Genomic DNA, 24,946 nt, shown 5'->3' with positions numbered 1-24,946 from the left:
TGGATCTCTCTCCCTGACTCCAGGTCTTAGGGCCCTGGGCCTTCTGGAAGGCTGTGGGCCCGGCCTGGGTCGGCCTGGGTCTGCGTGGGGGCCTTCCAGTGGTGCAGGGGTGAGGCAGGAGGGGGGGGCTGCAGGGGTGAGGTGGGCAGCGAGCTCCCGGCCCCTCTTGTAGCTCTGAATCCCAGGCCCGGGGTCCCCCTCCTGGGTCCCTCGAGCTCCCTGGAGGCCGGACACGGCTGTCTTTTGGGGGGAGGGATGGGCCGGCCGCCCCGCGGTACTCACTCGGCCGTGAACTCGTTGGTGCCCACGGGGATGCAGTAGACGAACTGCATGGCGCTCCACAGCCGGTGGAACTCCATGCACTCGTCCACGTGCATGACGCCGTTGGTGGGCGGCGGGCCGCGCCACACCGGGTCCTGCAGGTAGCTGCGGATGCGGGTCAGGATGACCTCGAACATGGACAGGCCGCAGCACAGGCGCTCCTTGGTCAGCAGGTCCCCCTCCCGGGCGATGGCGATTTGCTGGGGGAGATGGAGGGCCGCTCAGCCTCGCCCCCCGCGGCTGCCATCCTCCCAGGGCCCCCTCCCCCGGGGCGGGCACGGAGGGGACACGCCGAGGGCAGCGAGTGGTGTGGCTGTTCATGTCTGCGCCCGTCCGGAGACTCGAAAACCTAAGCGCCTGGGTGCCGCCCCTTAGCTTCGCAAGGCGGGTGCTCGACCACTTGAGCCACAGTCCACTCCTCACTTTTGGTTTTGGGGGGTTAACTGGAGAGAACAAGTCTCACAGATGTTCCTACCCGGGCTGGCTTGGGCCTGTGATCCTCCACTCTCAGCCTCCCGAGTAGCGGGGATGGCGGGCGTGAGCGCCGTGCTGGGCTGGGCAGTGGTTTGACACAGTTCTGCTCAAAGCACGGAACGAAGGGGAGGTGGGCGCTGCCCAGTCTGAGACGCCACTGGCCCTGCTGTGTGCACCCCTCTTCTTCCCCCTTCTCCCTGCCCTTATGCACCCCATTCTGCAGATGAGGAAATTATGCACCCCATTCTGCAGATGAGAAAACTGAGGTTCGGCATGGCTGAAGCTTGGCGTTTTCACTTCTTAGACCCCTGGGCTACATGATAAAGCCGAGCGTGCCAGTGACAACAAATGACGTGCAGGGCGATCCTGTTCTGCATGGCCCACGGGGGGGGGACCCCTCCCCACCCCCCAAAACACAGCGTTCCCCGCCACGGGGTCAGCGCTCAGCAGCAGAAGAATGGAGATGCTCTCCAGTCCCGAAGGCTCTCCTGGTAAGTTCACACGGAGTCTGCTTGAGCCGTTACACTGCGTGGCTGGTTCATGTGAGCCAGTCCTCAGGGCCCAGCAATCGGGGGAAGAAACTTGAAAATACTGGCAACTGGCTTGATAAGCAGTCAACACGTGATCGCACAGACCGATCTATATATCTTTCTATAATATTCTATATATTATAAAATATATAATAAAAACATAAAAATACATTATATAATATATAATTATAGAAAATAATACAATATATACTATGTAGTATATACTATTATGTACATATGACATATATTCTATCTAGTATATGCAACTATTGTATAATATATAAGCCGGGCGCCTGTCATCCTAGCTACTCTGGGGGCTGAGCTCTGAGGATCACAGTTCAAAGCCAGCCCAGGCAGGAAAAATCTGTGAGACTCTTTATCTCCAGTGAACCACCAGAAAACTGGGAGTGGTGCTATGGCTTAAAGTAGTAGAGCGCTCACCTTGAGTGAAAAAGAGCTCAGAGACAGTGCCCAGGCCCTGAGTTCAAGCCCCATGACCCAAACCAAAAACACTCACATATATGATGTACAATGTATTCATATATGTAAATATGTGTATTGTATATATAAACATGTGTATGTATATATAAATATGTATATAGTATAATACACAAATATATAATAAAGTTAATATGTATAGTTATGATATACAAACTATATAAAAATATAAATGTAATATATATTTATACTATATAGGTATTATGTATAGTATATATCGTTATATATAGTATGTACATGTAGGGTATGTTAAAAAGATGAAAACAGTTGAGAAAGCTCGACGCTGGTTATAGAAGCAGGTGGTTTGGAGGGGTGGGGAGGGAGGGGGAGGGGAGGGAGGGAGAGAGCAAGTGTAGAAGAAGGAACTGGAGGAAAGGTGGTCCACGTGTTTTCAAAGATGAGACGGCCCTGGTTTCTTATTTTTTTGGTGCTGGTCCTGGGGTTTGAACTCGGGACACTGTCCCTGAACTTCACGGCTAGTGCTCTACCACTTGAGCCACAGCTCTACTTCTGCCTTTTCTTTGAGTGGTTTACTGGAGATAAGAATCTCACGGGGCTTTCCTGCCCGGGCTGGCTTTGAACCGTGATCCTCAGATCTCAGCCTCCTGAGTAGCTGGGCTGCCAGGCGCTGGGCTCGGCTGTTTTAGCTGTCACTGCTGCTGGAGAGAGGAGAGGCGTGTGACCTGGCCACTTCCCTGCGCTGCGCTGCGCTGCCCGGCCTCTGGCTGTGCAGGAATCCATGGTGTGGGAAGCGGAAACACAGGTCCGGGCTCTGCCTGGGTTTTAAACATGAAGAATATAGCCAGTGGCTAAACCGGTGGCTCACGCCTGTAATCCTAGCTACTCGGGAGGCTGAGATCTGAGGATGCAGGTTCAAAGCCAGCCCGGGCAGGAAAGTCCCTGAGACTTTTTTTTTTTTTTTTTTTTAAATTCCTACCTAACCATCCGAAAGCTGGAAATGGAGCTGAGGCTCAAGCGGTAGTGCTAGCCTTGAGCAAAAAAAAAAAAAAAAAAAAAAAAAAAAATCACAGGGACAGCGCCCAGGTCCTGAGTTCAAGCTGCAGGACCCGTGTCAAACAGTGACAAACAGAAGGTAGAGAATAGCACCCCATTGACCCGTGCACACACTGGAGCACTATGGGTAAATCTGCTGCCATCTGTGGCTTCCCCTGCCCCGCCCCATCTCTGGCTTCGGCCTCCACAGGTCCTCGTGAGTGTGAGCCAAGTGCGTTATCCAGACGTTTTTCAGGAAAAGTGTTACCTCTGTGGTTTCCTTGTGTTCATTTCTAACACACACTCCCAGGGCCGGGCACAGCGGGACACACCTGTAACCCCCACTATTTCACAGCTGGAGGCCGAAGGTAGGAAGACCTCAGTCCAACCCAACCCCTCCTATCTGGAAAGAAAAAGCTGGGCGCCGGGGGCTCACGCCTGTCATCCTAGCTACTCAGGAGGCTGAGACCTGAGGATCGCGGTTCAAAGCCAGCTTGGGCAGGAAAAGTCCGTGAGACTCTTATCTCCAATGAACCACCAGAAAACCAGAAGTGGCGCTGTGGCTCAGGCGGTAGAGCGCTCGCCTCGAGCTGAAGAGCTGAGGGACAGTGCCCAGGCCAGAGCACGCTCTGGGCGTGGGGGTGATGGCTGGCTACTCCACGCCCGCTCAGGCCGCTGGCCAGCCGGGCCTCAGTTTCCCTACCCGTCAACATGAGCAGGTAGGACCCAAAGCTCTCCCCTCTCGGCGTCCCCTGGGGTCCCTGGGGTCCCGCCAGCCTGGGTGCTCGTACCTGGGGGGTCCCCAGCCGCTCTATGAGGGGGACCAGGTGGAGGGGGGCGTACTTGGCCTCCAGGCGCTTCATCCGGACTTCCAGGCGCTCCCCCTCTGCGAAGAGAAGCAGAGAGTCGGGGTGACGCTCCGGCCGGGGAAGCGCACCCTTTCTCCTTAGTTCTAGAAGCCCTTGGCGAGAAGAGTCCTGCGAGCTGTGAGCAAGGGTGGACCGGCCAGCTCCCCGTCCCGCGTGGGGGCCGGAACCAGAGCCCAGGAGCCACGCGAGGCCGAGGCCAGACCAGCGCAGGGCGGAGACTCCCCATCCCCGCTCAGGTACCCCAAAACCTTAAGTATTCGAAGTTTCCTTCCTCCCTTCCTTCATCCCTCCCTCCCTCCGTCCCTCCCTCCCTTCCTTCCTTCCTTCCCTCCCTCCCTCCCTCCCTCCTCCCTTCCTCTCCTTCCCTCCCTTCCCCCCCTCTCTCCCCCCCCTCCTTGCTTTCCTTTCTCGGGATCTGTCCCTGAGCTTCTGTGCTCAGGGTCAGCATTCTACCCTAGAGCCACAGTTCACTTCTTCTGTTTGTCTGTTTGCAACTGAAGCCTCTCACAGCTTTCCTGCCTGGGCTGGCTTTGAACCAGGATCCTGAGGCGGCAGGATTATGGGCGTGACTCGGAAAGTGTTTCATTCCGAGATCACAGCTGGTTTCTTACCTTTGATGTACACTCTGGGCAAGATGTTCTGGAAGGGCGCGGCGTGGAGCAAGTCGCACACTTCTTCCTGAGACTACAGAGAGGGCGGAGATGGGAGAAAACCATTGGGACTTTTTATTCCTGAAATCTCGCATGGCTAGACCCATCCAGACGCGAACACTCTGCGGCCTTTAGTGCTGCTCCTAAGAATCAGAACTGGAGGCCGGGGCGGCGGCTCACGCCTGTCACCCTAGAGACTCAGGAGGCTGAGATCTGAGGATCGCAGTTTGAAGGCAGCCCTGGCAGGAAAGTGTGTGAGACTCTTAGCTCTAGTTATCCACCAAAAAAAAAAGAAGCCAGCAGTGGAGCTATGGCTCAAGTGGTAAAGCGCCAGTCTTCTACATGTTTCACTACATGAGTGAATCTTCGATGCCCTGCAGGTGTTTCTTGGGTGAATTAATGAATTTACTTGTCCCTATGGAGCTCTTTTCAACTATGACCTGGAACTCCATCCCTCCGTTCATTCACCCAACACATATTTATTAGCCACCAGGCAGTCTTCTAGGTGGTGCAGATAGGATGTTGAACAAGTCAGACTAGATCTCTGCCCGCATGCAATGTAAATTATAGCTGCTGCAGACATGTAAAAAATGAAGCAAACAAATTACAGATGATTTCAGATAGCAATCAAACATTGCAGGGTAAGAGGCTGGCGTGTGGCAGTAAGGAAGGAGTTAACTCGGGGTGCTTTAGGGAAAAATCTTTACACCAAATAGAGAATGGAATGATGTAAGGAGGCTGGCTAGGTTGATAGGAGGTAAAGATGTTCCTGTGCAAAGGTCCTGGGGCAGGGAATAAGCAGAAGGGCCCTAGAGGTAGGGGAGCAGACAAATCATTGTTGGGAATCTGTACCTATGGTGCTAACCTTGCGTGTGTGTGTGACACGCACATGCATCCTGAGCTTGAACTCTGGGCCTGGACTCTGTCCCTTAGCTTTTTCTCTCAAGGCTGGCAATCTACTGCTTTTTTAGTGGTAAACTGGAGATAAGAGTCTCACGGACGGACTTTCCTGCCTGGGCTGGCTTCGAAAACTGTGATCCTCCGATCTCAGCCTCCTGAGCAGCTAGGATGACAGGTGTGCGCCATGGGTGCTGGGCGGCTTTTGTGTTAAGTGTGCTGGGCGCTATGGCTGTCCAGGTGGTGAGCTCTCCTTTATTTTCCCCGTTTCTCTCCTCTGAACGTCGCTTCTGTTCCTAGAGATGCCGTGCTCAGGGGGGAGGGCACAAATCCCCCACCTGCTTCGCTCTCGTCAGGGGGGGAGAGGGAGGGGAATGAGGACCGAAAAAAGGCTCCCCTCATTCTCAACTAGAGCCACATAGGGGTGCCACGGGGCGGGCACTTGTGCGGAGGGAGACGCCTGCTTTGTGGCCCTGGGGGTCCCCCGCCTGCTTCCTGGATGCTCTGCCCCCCCACCCAGAGGTGAGAAAGAGGTGACCCCCCACCCCCATGGGACAGTGCGGCCTTTGTCCCCAGGCTCCCCGGGGGCTGGGGATAAGGCCCTTTGCACACGGAGGCTGCCAGCATCCTGACGTGGCGTCTGATGCAGAGGGACCTGTGGGGCGCTCGTTAGCTGAGACCTCAGCTTTGGTTCCCCCCAGCCCCCGAAGGCAGTGGGAGGGCCAGTGGGAGACAGGTTCCCCCTGGGGCTCACCCCCCACCCCATCCGATCATCACCTCAAAGTGGGTTACCACTCCCTTGGTGCCGGGGCCTCAGCCCAGGGCCCTGGCTCTTACTTTCTTTTTCCTCAAGACTTGGCGCTCTACCGCTTGAGCCACACCCCCAGCTCTGGCTTTTTAGTGGTAATCTGGAAATACGGGTCTCACGTACTTTTCCTGCCCGGGCTGACTTTGAAACTGTGATTCTCTGATCTTGGCCCCCCCGAGTAGCTGGGATTACAGGCGTGAGCCGCCCCCCTCCCCCCCCCCCCCGGCTGGTAACTGTGTTTTCTGGGATTATCTGAAAACACGTGGAGGGCTCCCAGCCTCTCCGCTCTTCTGTGCCTACACAGGTGCGTCCTGCAGGTGCGCGTGTCCTCTGCGTGACCTTGGCAGTGAGATCCCCCCAATTTGAGCCAAGTCTTTAATACCGGCCGTATAGCCTGTGATCCACACCGCCATCCCTGCATTTGTTCTGTGATGTTTCCTTCCAGAGCCAGGCTGTGGCCCCACTCCACTGCCTCCCTGGCTGTCCGCGGGGACCGGAGCCGGTGGTGAACACGAGCAGCCCGTAAGTACCATTTGCTCAGGCCGAGCAACCGAGTACTGAGATTAATCCTCACCATCCAACAACCACTGACCAGGATGAGAGGAGAGAAGCCCTTGCCCGAGGGCTGATGGGAAATCACTGTCCATGATGGGAACCCACCAGGTTTTGGGGATCGGGAATGCAAAGAACCAAGCCACAAAAACCTCACAGGAAGAAACACGCTTCCCACTTGGTTGAGATTTCCATGCCATTTTTGCGTTGCCTTCAGTTGTATTTTACCTCTTGGTGTGACACTTATGTTAAAATTAACCTCGAAGCACTTGTGGCTCATGCCTATAATCCTAGCTACTCAGGAGGCTGAGATCCAAGGATCTAGGTTCAAAGCCTGCCCGGCAGAATGAGAAATCTGAGAGACTCTTCTCTCCAATTAACCGCCTCCTAACAACAACAACAAAAAAAGCTGGAAGTGGAGCTGTGGCTTTAGTGGTAGAGCGCCAGCCTTGAGCAAAAGAGCTCACTGCACAGTAGCTGAGTTCAAGCTCCACTAGCAGTGTGTACACACACACATACCGAAACAATGGATGGATTTCCATCAGAAACCTACAGTGTTCTCAACTTGCTTCATGTGTAAGGCTGAGGGCAGAGTTGATTTCTCTTAGCTGTAGGATATCGAGAGGGTTCTGTGTTCACGTAGGAAAACATTCCGTGTGGTCTATGGAAGACAGATTTTTGTGGCACAGCATTATACTATCTGTTGCTTCTATTCCTGAGTTAAAAAAAACCCCCACAGAAACCTGATTTACTAGAGGGATCTCATAAAAGCGATCTCAAAGTTCTCCCCTTAAGTAACATTTAGCTCTGGATTCTGAGATGACACATGGCACGAAGGAGTTATTCGTCTGTCTCTGTTAGGAGTGAGGGGGAGGGAAAGGGGCTGTGAACTGGACCACGTGACCCCCCCAACATTCTATAGACACACACACGGTGAATGCTTTCTGCAAGCTGCAGCGGCCAATCCCCAAGCCTCTTTATCTGCAAGAAAGCCGCAAGTGGAGGTATGGCTCACGTGGTAGATTGCCAGCATTGGGGTGGGGGTGGAGGAGGAGGGGGAGGGGGAGGGGGAAGGGCAAGCCAGAGCCTGAAGCCCTGAGTTCAAGCTCTAGTACTGGCACATGCACTAAAAAGAAAACCAAACGGTAGTGTTGAAGGTAAACGGGGAGCCGCTCCGTTCTGTCCCTGCTCACAGACCTTGCAGCAGGGTAAGAGCTCTCCCACACGATGGACTAGTTTTATGAGGAATGCTAATGTTCATGCCCGGACATAAAAACATCTGGAGAGATATCCTTCAGAAAATGAGCTCTTTTGTTGTGGTTGTCAGTTGCAGGGCTTGAACTCGCGTTCTGGGCGCTGTCCCTGAGCTTTTTTTGCTCAAGGCTAAACGCTCTACCACTCTGAGCCACGCCGTCACTTCTGGCTTTCACGTGCTTCATTCGAGATAGAGAGTCACGGACTTTCCTGCCCAGGCTGGCTTTGAACTACGGTCCTCAGATCTCAGATTCCTGAGCAGGATGACAGGCGTGAGCCACTGGCGCCCAGATAGGTATTCTTAAAAAAACCCCAAAAGAACAAAGGTTATCTGGGGCCACTGTTGGGTATTGGGGACGCTACTGCCACCGTGTGGTCAAGGCCAGGACTGCGGCTCCACAGCTCTGTTTACAACAGGATTTTCTGGTCCTAGAGGCCTGTCCAGATGGCCTAGTACTCTATAAGGAGGGACAGGGACCAATCCAGGGTGGGAGCCTCCTTCCCGGAGACCCTTTCCCGCTGGCTGTGAGCATCACTGTTTCCAAGCCCATGTCTGGAAAACCACATGCAGTGGGAAGGAAAGCTTGGCGATTCCTCTCTGTCTAGTAAGCGCCTGTTTCTCTCATTTTCTCAGGTTCATAGATAGAAGACACATCGGGTGTTGTTTATATCGCAAGTGAATCTTGAGAGAGCCTTCGACCACCATGGGTGTCTGTGGACAGTCCGCTCTGACCACGCTCGTACGGATGGATGGGTATTTCTCACAACCAACAAGCTAGGCATTTGTCACGTCTCTGTGGCCCTAGCACTCGGGAGGCTGAGTCAGGAGGATCAGGAGTTTGAGGCCAGTCTGGACTCAACAGTCAGACCCTGTATCTCACGAAGCGAATCAATAGCTTCTAGAGAGAGGAAACTTGACAATAATGAGAAAGTGAAATCGGGTTTTGGGGGACTAGTAGTAGACTCTATCTTCAGGACTACAGAAAACATTTTCCAAGTTCCAAGAATACCAAGAAAGGGCTGGGAAGGTGGCTTAGTGGTAGAGTGCTTGGCTAACAGGCACGAAGCCTTGGGTTTGGATTCCTCGGTACCACATACACAGAAAAAGCCAGAAGTGGCGCTGTGGCTCAAGTGGTAGAGTGCTAGCCTTGAGCAAAAGCAGCTCAGGGACAATGCCCAGGACTGGCAAAGAAAAAAAAAGAAACTTGCCTTTAAGAACTACTGTATATCAAGACAAATCACACTATTTGCAATATATGTATCTGAAATAGATAAAACAAGGCCAATAGTCCAGTAAAGAAAACCCAATTAAAGAAACAAGATCTGAGTGGTATCTTCAAGTGTGTCTCCATGGCCAATACCATTTGGGAAGTACCTCTGTGCTTTAGAAAAAAATCGAAGTCAAAAGGAGGTATCAAGACACACCTCAGAAAAACAATAATTTTATATAAATATAAAGAGGCACGCAGGTATTGCACCTTTGTGATTCTGTATAATCCTGTATAATTTATTGTATACCCAATGTACTTTAGATCTAATTTCCGCATGTCAGAGAGACCATCTACTGATTTGTCTCTCTTGACTTTGGCTTACCTCATTTAACCTGATTTGTTCTAGTCCTTTATATAAAATAACGTGCATCAAAAACCAGGCAAAAATCAATTGTTCATTAAGAGGTGAAGAAATGCAAACTCCACTAGATTGCTGGGTGCGAGTATAAATCAGTACAACCAGTTTGTAAGCTAAACTGTGTTTATCTAATTAAAAAAAAACCACAAAAGAGCCTGTTTTTATCACACACCTGCACAAGAATTATTTACCTTTTTTCATGCTGGTCCTGGGGCTTGAACCCAGGGCCTGGGCAACCTTCCCTGAGTTTTTGTGCTTAAAGGTTTGTGTTCTACCACTGGAGCCACACCTCCACTTTCAGCTTTGTGGTAGTTCATTGGAGATAAAATCCCACAGACTTTCTTGCCTGGGCTGGCTTTGAACCGCGACCCTCAGGTCTCAGCCTCCTGAGTAGCTAGGATGACAGGCGTGAGCCACGGACTCCCGGCACAAGAGATCTTATCCATGGCAGTACACTCGTGAACACGCCCGCCATACGTCCACAGGAGGGCAGGACAGACCTCCTCCGTCAGAGCCACACACCCTGTGTGCTTCCGCTCCCGGGAGGGTGGGGGACGCGGTGGAAGTGGGGATCTTGGTAGCTCTGGGGCCACTTATGAAAGCAGTGTCAATGTCCTCTTACTGGACCGGGTGGGGATTACAGGGTGTTGCACCTGTACACTTCAGTAAGACTTAGGCGATGCGTTTTATGAGTTTTCGGCACTAACTTCTGCATCTTGAATAGTGAGAGACTCGGGCCTAAACCCTGAGAAAATACATCTGTGTCCCAAGCGCCACGCTTTTTAAATTACAACCCCTGTGCCTAGAAATGAAAGATATATTAACACAGAAATGAAAGATATATTAACACAATCTTTCCCTCTCCAAATTCAGCCAATATTGCTTTCTGTGCGCTCCATGGAGACCCAGCTCCTGATGAGTGGAGCCCCCTCCCCCCGCTCCCCTTCTCCTCCCCCCCTCCCCCCTTCTCCTCCCCCCTCCCCCTGCTCCTGAACACTGTTTCCTGCTTAGCCACAGGACTGCAGAAGCCCGTGTTGCCATAGCAACCCAGGGGCACAGATCCACGGCAGCAGCCTGGCATGGCGAGCAGGGGAGGGGGAGGCGTGTGGGCCCGGCCCCCTGTGGACGATGGCGAGGCTGAGATGGGGGTGTCCTGACCCCCCCCCCGGGGTTCACAGGTGGCCGGCCCCCTCCTCCCTGCACCAGATCTCATCCTCCACCCACTGTCCAGCTTTTCTCAGCCCCTCCCGAGGCCCGGGGGCTGGTCCACTGGCGGACTCTCCACTGCTCTTCTTGGGGTCTCTGTTCCTCCCAGACAGTGTCTCTCCACCCCCCGCCCCTGCTGACACCCCGAAGCCCTCTGTGTAGTCTCTGCTCATCTTCCTCTCTCTCTCTGATGGAGATGGTGAACCTCACTGGGCGCCGGTGGCTCACGCCTGTCATCCTAGCTACTCAGGAGGCTGAGATCTGAGGATCGTGGTTCAAAGCCAGCCCCGGCAGGAAAGTCCGTGAGACTCTGCTCTCCAACGAACCACCAGAAAACTGGAAGTGGCGCTGTGGCTCAAGTGGCAGAGCGCTCGCCTTGAGCTGAAGAGCTGAGGGACAGCGCCCAGGCCCAGAGTTCAAGCCCCATGACCGACAAAGACAAAAGATGGCGAGCCTCTTGATCCTGGCTGTGGTCCACCCCGGAGCTGCGGCCAGCGGTCAGCTCCCACGCCAGGATGAGCGAGACACCCCTGCACCCCGCTGCACCCCTCCCACAGCCGGGGGACCCAGACCACCGCAGAGGCATGGCGAGTGGGAACCTGGGGTGGGGCGGGGTACAGGGGTGTCCACGCCGGGGCGGGGGGCTGTGTCCTCCCACGCAGCGGCACCGGGGCTTGGGGAGCTCCGTGTGTGTGGCGTGCGCTGTGTCCCCACCGACCTCTACGTCACCACAGAGCAAAGGCGAACAGCGCGCTGCCTGCTCAGCCCCAACAGGTAACATCCACCTCCTCCCCTAGCCTCCCTTCCTCCTCCTCTCCTGCTGTCCTCCTCCTCTTCCTCCTCCTGTGTCAGCCTCTCCACCACCTCCTCCCCCCTCCCCCTACTCTCCTCCCCCCTCCTCCTCTTCTCTTCCTCCTCTTCACATCCTCCTCCTTTCTTCCCCCTTCTCCTCCTCCTCCCCTCTTCCACTCCTCTTCCTCTCCTCCACCTCCCCTTCCTGCTCCTACTCTGCTCCTCTTATCCTTCTCTTTCTCCACCTTCTCCATCTTCCTTCCTCCTGTTCTTCTCTTCCTCCTCTTCCTGTCCTCTCTTTCCCTCTTCCTCTTCTCATCCTTTCCTGTTCTTCCACCTCTGCTTCTCACCACCTCCTCCCCCTCCTCTCCTGCTCCTTTCTTCCTCCCCTTCCTCCTCTTCCTTGTCTTCCTCCCCTTCCTCCTCCTCCTCTCCTTTGGTCGTCCTCTCCTCCACCACCTCCTTGTCTCCATCTTCCTCTCCTTCCTCTTCCTCTTCCGGCTCCTGTGAGCATCCTTCTTTCCTCTTCTCATTTTTGCCAATTCCTCCTCATTTCTTTGCCTTCCTCCTCTCTCTCCCCTGCTCTCCCCTCCAGCCCCTCCTCTTCACCTCCTTTCCTCATCTCTTCTTCCATTTCTTTTCTCTCCTCCTCCTCCCTCTACTTCCTTCCCCTCTCCGCCTCCTTCCTCTCCTCCTCCTCCCCTCCTCCTCTCCTCCTCCTACTCCTTTGTCTCCCTCCTCTCCTCTTCCTGTCCCCTCCTCTCCCTCTTCCCGCCCTGTCTTCTTAGTCTTCCCTGTCTTCTCTCCTTCATCCTCTCCTCCACCTCTTCAGACTCCTCCACATCCTCTTTTTTCCTCCTCTCCCTCTTCTCATCCTTTCCTCCTCTCCCGCTGCTCCTCTTCCTTCACCTTTCTCCACCCTCCTCCTCTCCTCAGCTCTCCTTCCACCCCTCCCTTCTCCCCGCCCCCTCCTCTCCTCTTCCTGCTCCTGTGAACCTCCTCCTCTCCACTTCCTCTTTTCTTCACCCTCCTCCTCCCCCTCCTCTTCCTGTCCTCCTCCAACTCTTGCTCCTGTCACCTTCCTCCCCTTTCTCCTCTCCCCCTCAATCTCCCCTTCCTCCTCCTCTGTTCTCCTCTTCCTGCTCTGACCTTCTCCTCTCCCTCCGCTCCCTGAGCCCCACACCTTCCTCCTGCTCCCAGGAGCATCCCTTTCCTCTTCTCCCCCTCCTCCACCTCTGCTGCGCCTACCTTCCCTTCCTCTTCTTCTCCCTCTCCCTCTTCCAACTCTCCCTTCTCTCCTCCCTCCCTCCTCCTCTTCTTTCCCCTCCTCTCTTTTCCTCACCTCCTCTCCTTGGCCTCTCCTTCCTCCTCCTCTTCCTTCCCTCTCCTCCCCTCCTCCGTGTCTCTTCTTTCTCCTCTGCATCTCCTCCCTCCTCCTCCTCTCCATCCTCTCCCTTCACATCCTCCTCCTCTCCATCCGCCTTTCTTCCTCCTCATCTTTCCCAATTCCTCCTCCTCCTCCTCTCCACCACCACCCTTTGCTCCTCGTCCCCTCGATTCCTCTTCTCCTTCTCCTCTTCCTCCTCTCACCCATCTTCCTGTCCTCCTCCTGCGAACATGCTCCTCTCCTCCTGTCCTTCTCCTCTTCCTCCTGCTCCTCTCCTCCTGCCCCTCTCCTGCTCATCTCCTCTCCCTCTCTTCCTGCCCCTCTCCTCTCCTCCTCCGCCTCCTGCCCCTCTCCTCCTCCTCCTCTTCTCCTCTTCCTCCTCTCCCTCTCTTCCTGCCCCTCTCCTCCTGTCCTCCTCCTGCCCCTCTCTTCCTGCCCCTCCTCCTCTCTTCCTGCCCCTCTCTTCCTCTTCCTCCTGCCCCTCTCCTCCTCCTCTGCCCTCCTTCTGCTCATCTCCTCTCCTCTTCCTCCTCTCCTCCTCCTCCTGCCCCTCTCCTCCTCTCCTCTTCCTCCTCTCCTCCTCCTCCTGTCCCTCTCCTCCTCCTCCTCTTCCTCCTGCCCCTCTCCTCCTGTCCTCCTCTTCCTCCTGCCCCTCTCCTCCCATCCTTGTGCCCCTCTCCTCCCATCCTCCTGCCCCTCTTCCTGCCCCTGTCCTCCTCCTCTCCTCCTGCCCCTCTCCTCCTCCTCCTCTGCCCTCCTTCTCCTGCTCATCTCCTCTCCTCTTCCTCCTCTCCCTCTCTTCCTGCCCCTCTCCTCCTCCTCCTCTTCCTCCTGCCCTCTCCTCCTCTTCCTGCCCCTCTCCTCCTCCTTCCTCCTGCCCCTCTCCTCCTCTTCCTCCTCTCCCTCTCTTCCTGCCCCTCTCCTCCTGTCCTCCTCCTGCCCCTCTCCGCCTCTTCCTGCCCCTCTCCTCCTCTTCCTCCTGCCCCTCTCCTCTCCTCCTGCCCTCCTCCTCCTGCCCCTCTCCTCCTCTCCCTCTCTTCCTGCCCCTCTCCTCCTCTTCCTCTTGCCCCTCTTCTCCTCTCCCTCCTGCCCCTCTCCTCCTCCTCCTCTTCCTCCTGCCCCTCTCCTCCTCTCCTCCTCCTCTTCCTCTCCCTCCTGCCCCTCTCCTCCTCCTCTTCCTCCTGCCCCTCTCCTCCTCTCCTCCTCCTCTTCCTCTCCCTCCTGCCCCTCTCCTCCTCCTCCTCTTCCTCCTGCCCCTCTCCTCCTCTTCCTCCTCTCCCTCTCTTCCTGCCCCTCTCCTCCTGTCCTCCTCCTGCCCCTCTCCGCCTCTTCCTGCCCCTCTCCTCCTCTTCCTCCTGTCCCTCTCCTCTCCTCCTGCCCTCCTCCTCCTGCCCCTCTCCTCCTCTCCCTCTCTTCCTGCCCCTCTCCTCCTCTTCCTCTTGCCCCTCTTCTCCTCTCCCTCCTGCCCCTCTCCTCCTCCTCCTCTTCCTCCTGCCCCTCTCCTCCTCTCCTCCTCCTCTTCCTCTCCCTCCTGCCCCTCTCCTCCTCCTCTTCCTCCTGCCCCTCTCCTCCTCTCCTCCTCCTCTTCCTCTCCCTCCTGCCCCTCTCCTCCTCCTCCTCTTCCTCCTGCCCCTCTCCTCCTCTCCCTCTCTTCTTGCCCCTCTCTTCCTGCCCCTCTCCTGTCCTCCTCCTCCTCCTGCCCCTCTTCCTCTCCCCTGTCCTCCTCCTCCTTCTCTTCCTCCTGGAAATATTCTTTCCCCTTCTCCTCACACTCCTATACCTCTCCTGCTCCTTCCTTCACCCTTCTTCGCCCTCTTCCTCATCCTCCTCCAAGTCCCCCTCCTCCTCCTCCTCCTCCCTTCCACATTATCTCCTCCTTTCTCCTCTCTGCCTCCTCGAACATCCTTTATTTCCCCTCCTTTCTAATCCCTTACCTCTCCTATATTCTCTTCCATTCTCCCTTCCACCCCTACTCTGCCTCACGTACTTCTACTTCCTCTTCCTCCACTCCTTCTGTCATCCTCTCTACCACCTTCTCTTCCATTCCTCCTCCTCCTCCTATCTTCCTTCCCCTGCCTTCCTCTCCCTCTCCCTCCTCTTCCCCATCTCTTCCTTCTCCTCCTCCTCCACCCATGCACCCCGCCATGCTGTTACTGTAAGCACACCGGTCTACAGTGACAGGCGACACGGGCAGGGCTGGGCCTGCACGGTGTCCACTCCCCACGTGCGGCCAGCGAGCGAGTGGAGGACAGGGCTGGCTGCCCTGAGGCCTGGGGCGGCCGCGGCGTGCGTGGGGAGCCCGGCTCTGTCCACTCACCAGCGCCTGCTCGATGAGGAGGCAGAAGAGGATGGCGTTGCCCACCTCCCTGAGGCTCTGGAACACGTCGGTCTTGAGCTCGGCGTACTCGATGATGTCCTTCAGCTGGTGGTGGAAGAACTCCAGGATGCCTGGGCGGGGCGGGGCGTGGGGGCGTGGTCAGCGGGGAGCGGCCATGGCCGGATGACCACACAGCAGCAGCAAACCCCGTGGGCCCCCCCCCCCAGACTCGGACCAGCGGGCGTCCATACTAGAAAAAAGCTGGGGGCGCTGGTATAAATCATGCCATGGAACAAAAAGCACTGAACACGCACGAACGAAACAGCATGTGTCCATTCGTTCCCCCCAACGCCCCCCCCCAAAAAAAAAAGCTGAACTCACAGGCCTTCCTGACTGCCTGCCACGCGTGAGAGTATCACAGAGCAGGCTGAGGGCGGGCCAGGGGCACCGGCCACCCTCGCACAATCCTCGGCCTCACCTCACCCACTACACCACAGGCCCCAGATCATGGACCCCATCATTCTCCAGGGACCTAAGGAGCAGCCAGAACCCCTATTTCCGGCCCCACCTTAGGAATATATCACTGAGTGAGCCCCTTCGACCGGGACCCTGCCAGACGGGGTCCTCTGTGAACTGAGAGCACGCAGATCTCAACCTGCGACCCTCGCTGCTGGTGATTGAAAGGGTCGGCCTGCCTGCGGGACCCGGGTCGGCCGGCAGGTGGCGCCCCTACCCCCTCAGTGTGTGTGTGTGTGAGATCACTTCCAGCTCACTCATGGCGGGCAGGGTTAATTAGCACGCCCGGCCCCCACCACAACCCAAGTGTCCCCTCTTTCCCTGGCACCCACCTGGGGAGCCGTACTCGTGTCGCGGCAGGCGGCAAATCTTGGGCATCACCTCGATCAGCGTCTTCACGTACTGGAGGATGGTGCCCTGCAGCTATGAAACAAGGGTAGCCGATAAGCCGGCTGGAGGCACGGAGGTTCCCTCGCTGAGGGCCCATCTGTACGGCACTTAGGCTGCCTTGGCTTACCGACTTTCCCAAGGGCACGTTTCTAAGGTGTGGGGCCTCCCCTGGGGATGGGGTTATTGTGACATCCAGACTTAAGAGCCAACACAAAATGTGGGCAGGGGAACTGTGGAGATTCCATCCCACCACCTAATTTAAGCATGTGGAAATATATGGCATTTTTTCCTCTGCTAGGTCCAAGGCAGACATTACTAATCAATCACCACATTTTCCTGTTTTATCTTGCATTTCGTTTCACATACATAGCTGAAGCTAAGGAATTAAGGAGTTCGCTGGTGATTCCTGTTGTATTTCCAACGTGGTTCTACATGGCTTTTTCTTCGTGTCAGGTTTCCAGGGGGATGTGGTTTATATATTTTGGTTTTGCTTAGTAGAGTTGCAGGCAATAAAGTGGAAATTAGATGCCCATACTAGCTTCCTTAATGCCAGAACAGTACTGGTAACTTCAAGGAGACAGAGTGGATTGATTAGAGATGTCTGCTGTGTGCAATGGAATAGAAAAACAACAGCACATGCGTTATGTGTTTACCTGCTCATATTGATATAATACTGGGGGGGGGAGTTTGAAATTATTACCCGAGATCTTGCGTGTGTGTGTGTGTGTGTGTGTGTGTGTGTGTGTGTGTGTGTGTGTGTGTGTGTCTGTCTGTCCCAGGGCTTGAACTCAGGCCCTGGGCACTGTTCCTAAGCTTTTGTGCTCAAGGCTAGCACTCAACCACTTGAGTCACATGTCTACTTCTGGCTTTTTGGGTTAGTTGAAGATACAAGTCTCATAGACTTTCTTGCCCAGGCTGGCTTTGAACTGTGATCTTCAGCTCGCAGCCTCCTGAGTAGCTAGGATGACAGGTGTGAGCCACGGGCACCTAGCCTGGCTGAGATCTATCTTGATCAAAATCAGGGTTGCTGGGATTAGTGATCAAAAACAGGACAAAAGGAGAGCAAGCCTGGCAACCGCTGACAGGTAAACAGACACACACCGGAAGGACTCATAGGAACCACTAAGAGACCTAGGTAGGACCTAGGGCTCCTGGGTGATTTCTGAAGGTAGGGCTGTGGTAGAACGAGAAAGCCGGGCTTGTGGCTGGATGGATGAACCACCTGCCCCACAATGCACTGCGGTCTCCCTTACCAGGCTCTTGACGATCTTCAGCAGCTCCTCCATGACCACGGCGATGCCCTGGTAGCCCAGGAGCCGGCAGATGGTCTTGAAGTGGGGGGGTCCCACGAAGTTCCGGTAGGAGCTGTAGATGTGGCTGTAGGCAATGTTGAGGGGCTGCAAAACAGGGGCAGAGCCAAAGTAAGGGACTGAGGCCTGAGTGGACGGAGGTGGAGCGTGGCATCAGAGTCCCTCGCTGGGGCCACGTGGTCAGCGGTCAGCACACAGAACTTGGGCCAGGGCTTCCCGGCACACACGATCACAACAGGAATTCTTCCTGCCCGTGACTGCGCATGCACAGACCGGGCCGTTCCCACGCTAAGCCCTACAGGGCCGGCACAGAATGGCTGCTTTGATTTCTCCAGAGGCATTTTTGGGACCGCGAAACCAGGGCTGATTAAACCTCTTCCACTCTCGGCTTCCCGAGGGTGCCTTGGGAATGAACACCACGGGGCTGGGAGACAAGGAGGCGATCTCTGAGGGCCTGAGAAAAGTCAGCCGGGCCCTCCCCGAGCCTCGTCCTCATTCTCAGAGCAGCGTTGCAAAGCGAGAAGTGCGAAACTCAGCCCGGGGCGCTGTGCCGTGACCAGGGCGGGCTGTGAAAGCTGGCCCCAGGATCCGGCTCCCACCATCTCCCTGGGAACCCCAGGAGACACCCGAGCTGAACAAGGGGGGATCTCTCTTGAAGATGCCTTTCCGTCTGAGACGATGTGACCCCGATAGCAAGTTCCTGATTGTCTCGTTGGGTGGTGAGACTGTAAAGAACCAACTTCCCCAGTGATGTGTTTTTGTAATGTGATGTTTCCAATTCATCTACGCAACAAACGTGTATGATTCCGTAGCCCCGTTTCACAGACCAGGGCGGCCAGTGCTTGCTGTGGGGGGGGGGGGCGGGGGTCACATAATTTCTAGGCAGCAAAAGGCCAGTCTAAAGTCCAGGATGGTTAATTTTTCTATAAACCTTTTCTTTTGGTGTGTGTGTGTGTGTGTGTGTGTGTGTGTGTGTGTGTGTGTGTGTGTGTGTGTGTGTGTGTGTGTGTGTGTGTGTGTGTGTGTGCGCACATGCACGTGTGTGTCTATGTATGTGCTAGTACTTGAACTCGGGGCCTCACACTCCTGTTTGACTTTTTTTCCGCTCAAGGCTGGCACTCTACTACTTGAGCCACACTTCCACAGTTCTGGCTTTTTGCTGGTTCACGGGAGATCGGTGTCTCCAGGATTTGTCTAACCCCGGCTGGCTTGGAACTTCAATTCTCAGATCTCAGCCTGCCAAGGAGCTAGGGTTATAAAGGTGTGAAACACAAGAGATCTCACGCTCTCTCTCTCTCTCTCTCTCTCTATGCAAAGATCTCTAAAATGGCCTTCTGTAACCCACAGTCCTTATTCTGTGGCCTCGGCTCCCGACTGTGCTTTGGACATGCAGCCCCGGGCTGTCTCAGCAGTCCATTTGCACTGTTCTCCACGACCCTGCACTACAACAATCAAATACACAGCCCACATCTGCTCAGGGCAGAACCCACCCGACTGTCTCATCGCCACCTCCCAAGACCAAGAGGCAGAAGCCTGCTCTGAATCCTGCCCCGCTCAAACCGGGACGCGGCAGGGGTGAGGCGCGGCACCCACGTGAGTGGGGACGGCCCCCACGCTGCTCTCCACAGCAGACACTCTGGGTCTCCCCTCCGATCCCAGGAAAGCCGATTCTCCTTCACCTCCCTCTCCCGTGTCCCGCGCAAGGCATTTTCAACCAGCTTAGCACACTCACGCAGGGAATTCTGGGAGAAACAGGCAGTCGGATACAGAAATCAGCGTTTGGGACGCTGCTCCTACGTGCAGAATGCACAGCCGTGAATACGGCTCTCTGGAACAACCCACCCGGTAAGCAGAGATAGGAAGAGTGCAGCTTCCTGCTCAAACCTTCCCCGGGAGGGTTGGTTATGGTGAGGATTTCCGGAGAGGGGAACAGTGGAGAAGGGGACGTCACTGGGTCTGGATGATGGGACCTGATTTAAAAATAAATAAATAAAAAGAGCCAGGCACCGGTGGCTTGCGCCTGTCATCCTTAGCTACTCAAGAGGTTGAGATCTGAGGATCACAGTTTGAGGCCAGCCCTGGGCAGGAAAGTCGGTGAGGCTCTTACCTCTAATTAACCACTAAAAAGCTGAAGGTGGTGCTGTGGTTCAAGTGGTAGAACGCCTTGTGCACAAAAGCTCGGGGACAGCGCAGACCCTCAGCCTGAGGACGGGGGTGGGGGCTGTGCTCTGTTGTCCCTGCCTGGGTGCTAAGTCCACAGGGCTCTTGCTGGAGGCCTTCTTAGGCCTCCTCTACGGCCCCCCCCCCCAGCAGCTTGTGGTACCAACTTTCCCTACACACACACACAAAACATCGGTTCAGATGTGTGCCCTCTGTACTGCAGGTTTTCCCAGCTGTGGGCAGAGGGGAAATGTCTGGGGATTGCATGGATTTATAAACACCCCACCCCCAGGGCACTGGGTATGCTTTGGAGGACCTCTGGCTGGTGTTCCCGTCCGTAGGAGATTCTGATCCAGATGTTTTTAGGCCTCGGCGGCTCTACCCACGCGATGGATCTCATGCAGGAAGAACCCGCGTGAGAGGTGCGGGATTCAGGGAGCACGCTCCCCCACCCCCCAACTCCCCCAAAGACAGCACACGCGCATGCAGGAGGAAACGCACACCCATGCCACGCACCGCGCATGCACACGCAGCCCCGAGGCACGCTCTGACCTGCTGGCTCAGCAGGAGGCTGGGCCCCACTGAGAAGATGTGGGAATAGGGGAGCCGGGGCATTTTCTGAGGTTTGGCAAAGAAAAACAGGAATGCAATGTGACTGGAGATGCCTGCACCCCGGAGACAGCTCGCACCCCAGAGCAGCGCCGCTCACGGAGGACTCAGTTTCCCCAGGAGAGACTTCTAACAGACTCCTGCCATGAGGACCAGCCCATTCCAATTCGGCCGCACACCACAGATCAGCAATAGCAAAACACAGACCAGCAATAGCAAAACACAGACCAGCAGTAGCAAAACACAGACCAGCAATAGCAAAACACAGACCAGCAATAGCAAAATACAGATCAACAATAGCAAAACACAGATCAGCAATAGCAAAACGCAGACCAGCAATAGCAAAATACAGATCAACAACAGCAAAACACAGATCAGCAATAGCAAAACACAGACCAGCAATAGCAAAACACAGACCAGCAATAGCAAAATACAGATCAGCAATAGCAAACCACAGACCATCAAGAGCAAACCACAGATCATCAATAGCAAATCACAGACCATCAAGAGCAAACCACAGATCATCAATAGCAAATCACAGACCATCAAGAGCAAACCACAGATCATCAATAGCAAGTCACAGAACAGCAATAGCAAACCAAAGACCATCAAGAACAAACCAGACCATCAATAGCAAACCACAGATCATCAATAGCAAACCATAGATCGTCAATAGCAAACCACAGACCATCAATAGCAAACGAGCCCCATTGAGAACACAGAGCCACACCATCAACTGAGAGATAATCACATTTCCCCGAAAAGCAACAAACAGTATTTTAGAGAGAGAGAGAGAGAGAGAGAGAGAGAGACAGACAGACAGACAGACAGACAGACAGACAGACAGACAGACAGCTTGATCTAATAGTCTGTGGGTGCTGTAATATCTATCTATAGAGGAATTTGGAGAAAACTTATGGTAGGAATATATGCTGTTTACCATTTTAACCTTTATTTTAAAACTCAGCGCCGCCCCTTAGCTTTGTTACTCAAGGCTGGCGCCCTACCACACTTGAGCCACAGCTCCACTTCTGGCTTTTTAATGATTAATTGAAGATAAAGAGTTTCATGGACTTTCCTGCCCAGGCTGGCTTTGAACCTTGATCCTCCAATCCCAGCTTCCCAAGTAGCATGAGCCACTGGCACCCAGCTTTTTTTAAAAAAAAAACCATTTTTAAGTGATACCTATTTAGCTCTATATTTATAGATACTCATCTATCTATCTATCTATCTATCTATCTATCTATCTATCTATCTATCTATCTATCTATCTATCTATCTAGCGGCTTTGAGTCAAAAGGTCTCCAACCCTTACCAGATGTGGACGCCAGAACATGACCGGCCAGTTCAAACAACGAGGTCCATTTAATTGGCAAACCAAACTTGTAAGCAATCTGCCTCTCTACTCTCTGAAATCATAATCGCTGTTTTCAGAGATTCCCAAGAAGAAATAAAACTGTTTCTAATTTCCTGTTGCTGACACAGTTTCTCTAATGAAGACCATCAGTTCACAAACACTGCCTTCTAATTCAGCTTGCAAGTGCAGCTCAGCAATCCAACACTACTGCAGGTAAATGCAGACAGGGCCAGGATGAATAGTACAGGGACACGCCCCTCTCTTCCCTCCTTCCCTCTGTCCCCTCCTCCTTTTTGCATCCTTCCTTGGCTTGAACACATGCACTCATTCAGCTTACTTGTTCACAGCTGGTGCTCTACCACTCGAGCCACGCCTCCAGTCAGGCATTGGGTGGGTTAATTACACAGAAAAGAGTCTGAGGGATTTTTCTGCCCAGGCTGGCTTCAAACCACAATGCTCAGATCTCAGCCTCCTGAGGAGCGAGGATTATACACACGAGCCACCGGCGCCTGGCTGTGGGAGCTTTCAACGCCCTTAGGGGCCTACGTGCATTCCAGGGCTCCCGCTGCCCAGCGGAGGAAACATCTGCTGCGGTATTTCTCCAGGTGAGCCGGTGGTCCCGGGGCCTGCCGACTACCATCGAGTGTCTTCTAGTTCTTCACTCCCGCCATTCTAGTTCAAGGTCCTGCTTCTCCCTCTTAGACAATGAGAATCCCCACACAGAGGACCCCATGGGGCCAGGAAGCAGCGCTGGGGCCGGGCAGGTGCTCAGGCTCTGGGCCGCCCAGCGTGAGGCCCTGCTGCCCTCCTCCCTGGCTTTGTGATGTTCTGCTGTGCTCAGCATGGTAGGGCAGGGAGGAGGGACATTCTCCTGGGCTGTGGGGCCTACAGCCCGCCAGCCCCTTCTCTGGCTCCTGCGAGACAAGAGGGTGCCAAGCTCCCCAGGGTTCTTTTGAGAGTCTCAATTGGTGCAAGAAAAAAAAAAAAGCTCACGGTCAAACAGATGTCCCCTGTGAGCACTGCAAGCAGTTCCGCGCCGTGTGTGTGTGTGCACCGTGTGTGCGCGTGTGTGCAACGGGAAGCGCGTTCCCCTGTTCTTCCGCAGGCCTTGGGATGCCGGCATGTTTCTTTCTTTAAAAAAAAAAATTCTCTTCAAAGCATAACCTTGGAGAACCACCTGCACACCGCGGCTCTGGCCTGTCTGTCTGTCCATCTGTACACCGCAGCTCTGGCCTGTCTGTCTGTCTATCTGTACACCGCAGCTCTGGCCTGTCTGTCTGTCCATCTGTACACCGCAGCTCTGGCCTGTCTGTCTGCACACTGCAGCTCTGGCCTGTCTGTCTGCACACCATGGCTCTGGCTTGTCTGTCTGCATACCACGGCTCTGGCTTGTCTGTTTGTCTGCACACCGCAGCTCTGGCTTGTCTGTCTGTCCATCTGCACACCACAGCTCTGGCCTGTCTGTCTGTCCATCTGCACACTGCAGCTCTGGCCTGTCTATCTGTCTGCACACTGAGGCTTTGGCCTGTCTGTCTGTACACTGCAGCTCTGGCCTGTCTGTCTGTCTGTCTGCACACCTCGGCTCTGGCTTGTCTGTCTGCACACCGCGTTCTGGCCTGTCTGTCTGCACACCGCAGCTCTGGCTTGTCTGTCTGCACACCGCAGCTCTGGCTTGTCTGTCTGCACACCGCAGCTCTGGCTTGTCTGTCTGTCTGCACACCGCGGCTCTGGCCTGTCTGTCTGCACACCGCGGCTCTGGCTTGTCTGTCTGCACACCGCGTTCTGGCCTGTCTGTCTGCACACCGCGGCTCTGGCTTGTCTGTCTGCACATCGCAGCTCTGGCTTGTCTGTCTGTCTGCACACCGCGGCTCTGGCCTGTCTGCACACCGCGGTTCTGGCTTGTCTGTCTGCACACCGCGGCTCTGGCTTGTCTGTGCAGAACGGCTTTTGGCCGGCGCACAGCAGGTGTCCCTCAGAGACTCCTCCAGCACTCCCGGAGACCCTGGGTCGGGGGAGGAGTGACTCACCCCACAGCTCCTCCTGCTGGATTCTCACGGAGATGAGTCACCAGGAACGCTTCGCCTGGGTTTGCTTGGACATTGTGGCCAAGAAACAGGAAGATGACTTTTAAAACTGAGCCACAGCCATTAAACGTATGTACGGGCGCGCAGGGCGACATTGCAATACAGGGATCTGATGTGGGGTCACAGATTTGGGCTCTTTCTTCGTGTGGGGGACATCTCAAATCCTTTCCACTAGAGGCCCTGGAGTAATGTGAATGGCTGTCGGCCATGTTCTTCTCTGGGGCTGTGGAAGGCTAGAAAGGGTCCTCCCTATTCACCTGCTCCCGGTACCCGTGAGCCAGCTCTCCATCTTCAACACTTCTCAGCCTCTGGTGACCCCTATTCTCCTCATTTCCTCTCTGAAACCAGTTTTTCAGTTTTCACATATAACAGAAGAATGTACGCGTGCGCCAAGGCATGGGGCTGTCAGGTACAGAAACATAAAATGGTTGACTTCTTTTCCCCCTCTTCTTTTCTTGTTTAATGCCAGCAGTGGGGCTTGAAACTCTGAGCCTCATGCTCTTACTTGGCTTGTTCACTCTAGGCTGGTGTCTACCGCTTGAGCCACAGCTCTTTTTGCTGGTTAATCAGAGAGAAGAGTCTCATGGGCTTCTTCGGTCCAGACTTGTTTCCAACCACGATCCTCGGAACTCAGCCTCCTGAGGAGCTAGGGTTTGTGGTGTGAGTCTCCACCAGCACCTAGCTAGGATGACTGCAGATCTGTAACCTATGACATCCAGGCAGACACTCCCATTTCTAAACAAGACACATTCTGGGGTGCTGGGTTGATATGTTTTGAGGGGGTGGTGCTGGTCACCCCAGGGTAAGTGCTGTGTTTGCGACGGTGTGACCAGGGCTCAGAACTCATCTCCAACCTGCTGGCCCTTCATTTTACAGGAGATGCAGCCGGGATTCAGATAGCTAAAGGAACTTGGCTAGGCCTGTCCCAGAAGCACCACGGACCCAGGAAGTAATCCAGGAAGCAAGAAAAAGGAACAAACAAGAGACACAAGAGGGCTGGGAAGATGCCTTAATGGTAACGTGCCTGCCAAGCATGCAAGAAGCCCTGGGTTCGATTCCTCAGCACCACATAAGCAGAAAAAGCCAGAAGTGGCACTGTAGTTCAAGTGGTAGAGTGCTAGCCTTGAGCAGAGAGAGGCCCAGGGACAGTGCCCAGGCCCTGAGTTCAAGGACTGCCCCCCCCAAAAAAAAGATACACAGGAGGTGGAGGAGGAGGGTAAAGGCAGGAGAGCACCAATTTCCCGTTCGCCGTGGACCAGCTGCTACATTGGAAGCTGTTGTTCCACGAGGATCTAGGTGGACTGAAAAAAAAAATCACTAGCCAATGAGAGAAGGTGGGAGAA

General features: G+C 54.7%; 1 protein-coding gene across 3 annotated transcripts in view; it reads right to left on the bottom strand.

The window, feature by feature from the left end:
• Cyfip2 (cytoplasmic FMR1 interacting protein 2) overlaps positions 1-24,946 on the bottom strand; it is an 89,290-nt gene that overhangs the window by 3,619 nt on the left and 60,725 nt on the right. For all 3 annotated transcript variants that reach the window (XM_069993908.1, XM_069993909.1, XM_069993910.1), the window contains 6 exons: positions 17,337-17,480; positions 16,026-16,116; positions 15,178-15,308; positions 4,297-4,369; positions 3,608-3,702; positions 283-521 (listed from right to left, as the gene is read on the bottom strand). In XM_069993908.1, the coding sequence (XP_069850009.1) occupies positions 283-521; positions 3,608-3,702; positions 4,297-4,369; positions 15,178-15,308; positions 16,026-16,116; positions 17,337-17,480 (773 nt within the window). The remainder of the gene's footprint in view (positions 1-282; positions 522-3,607; positions 3,703-4,296; positions 4,370-15,177; positions 15,309-16,025; positions 16,117-17,336; positions 17,481-24,946) is intronic.

This window comes from Dipodomys merriami, unplaced genomic scaffold, assembly GCF_024711535.1.
Source record: "Dipodomys merriami isolate MVZ:Mamm:240054 unplaced genomic scaffold, mDipMer1.0.p SCAF_44, whole genome shotgun sequence".
Classification (NCBI taxonomy): domain Eukaryota; kingdom Metazoa; phylum Chordata; class Mammalia; order Rodentia; family Heteromyidae; genus Dipodomys; species Dipodomys merriami.
This window is presented reverse-complemented; position numbering and strand designations above follow the sequence as displayed.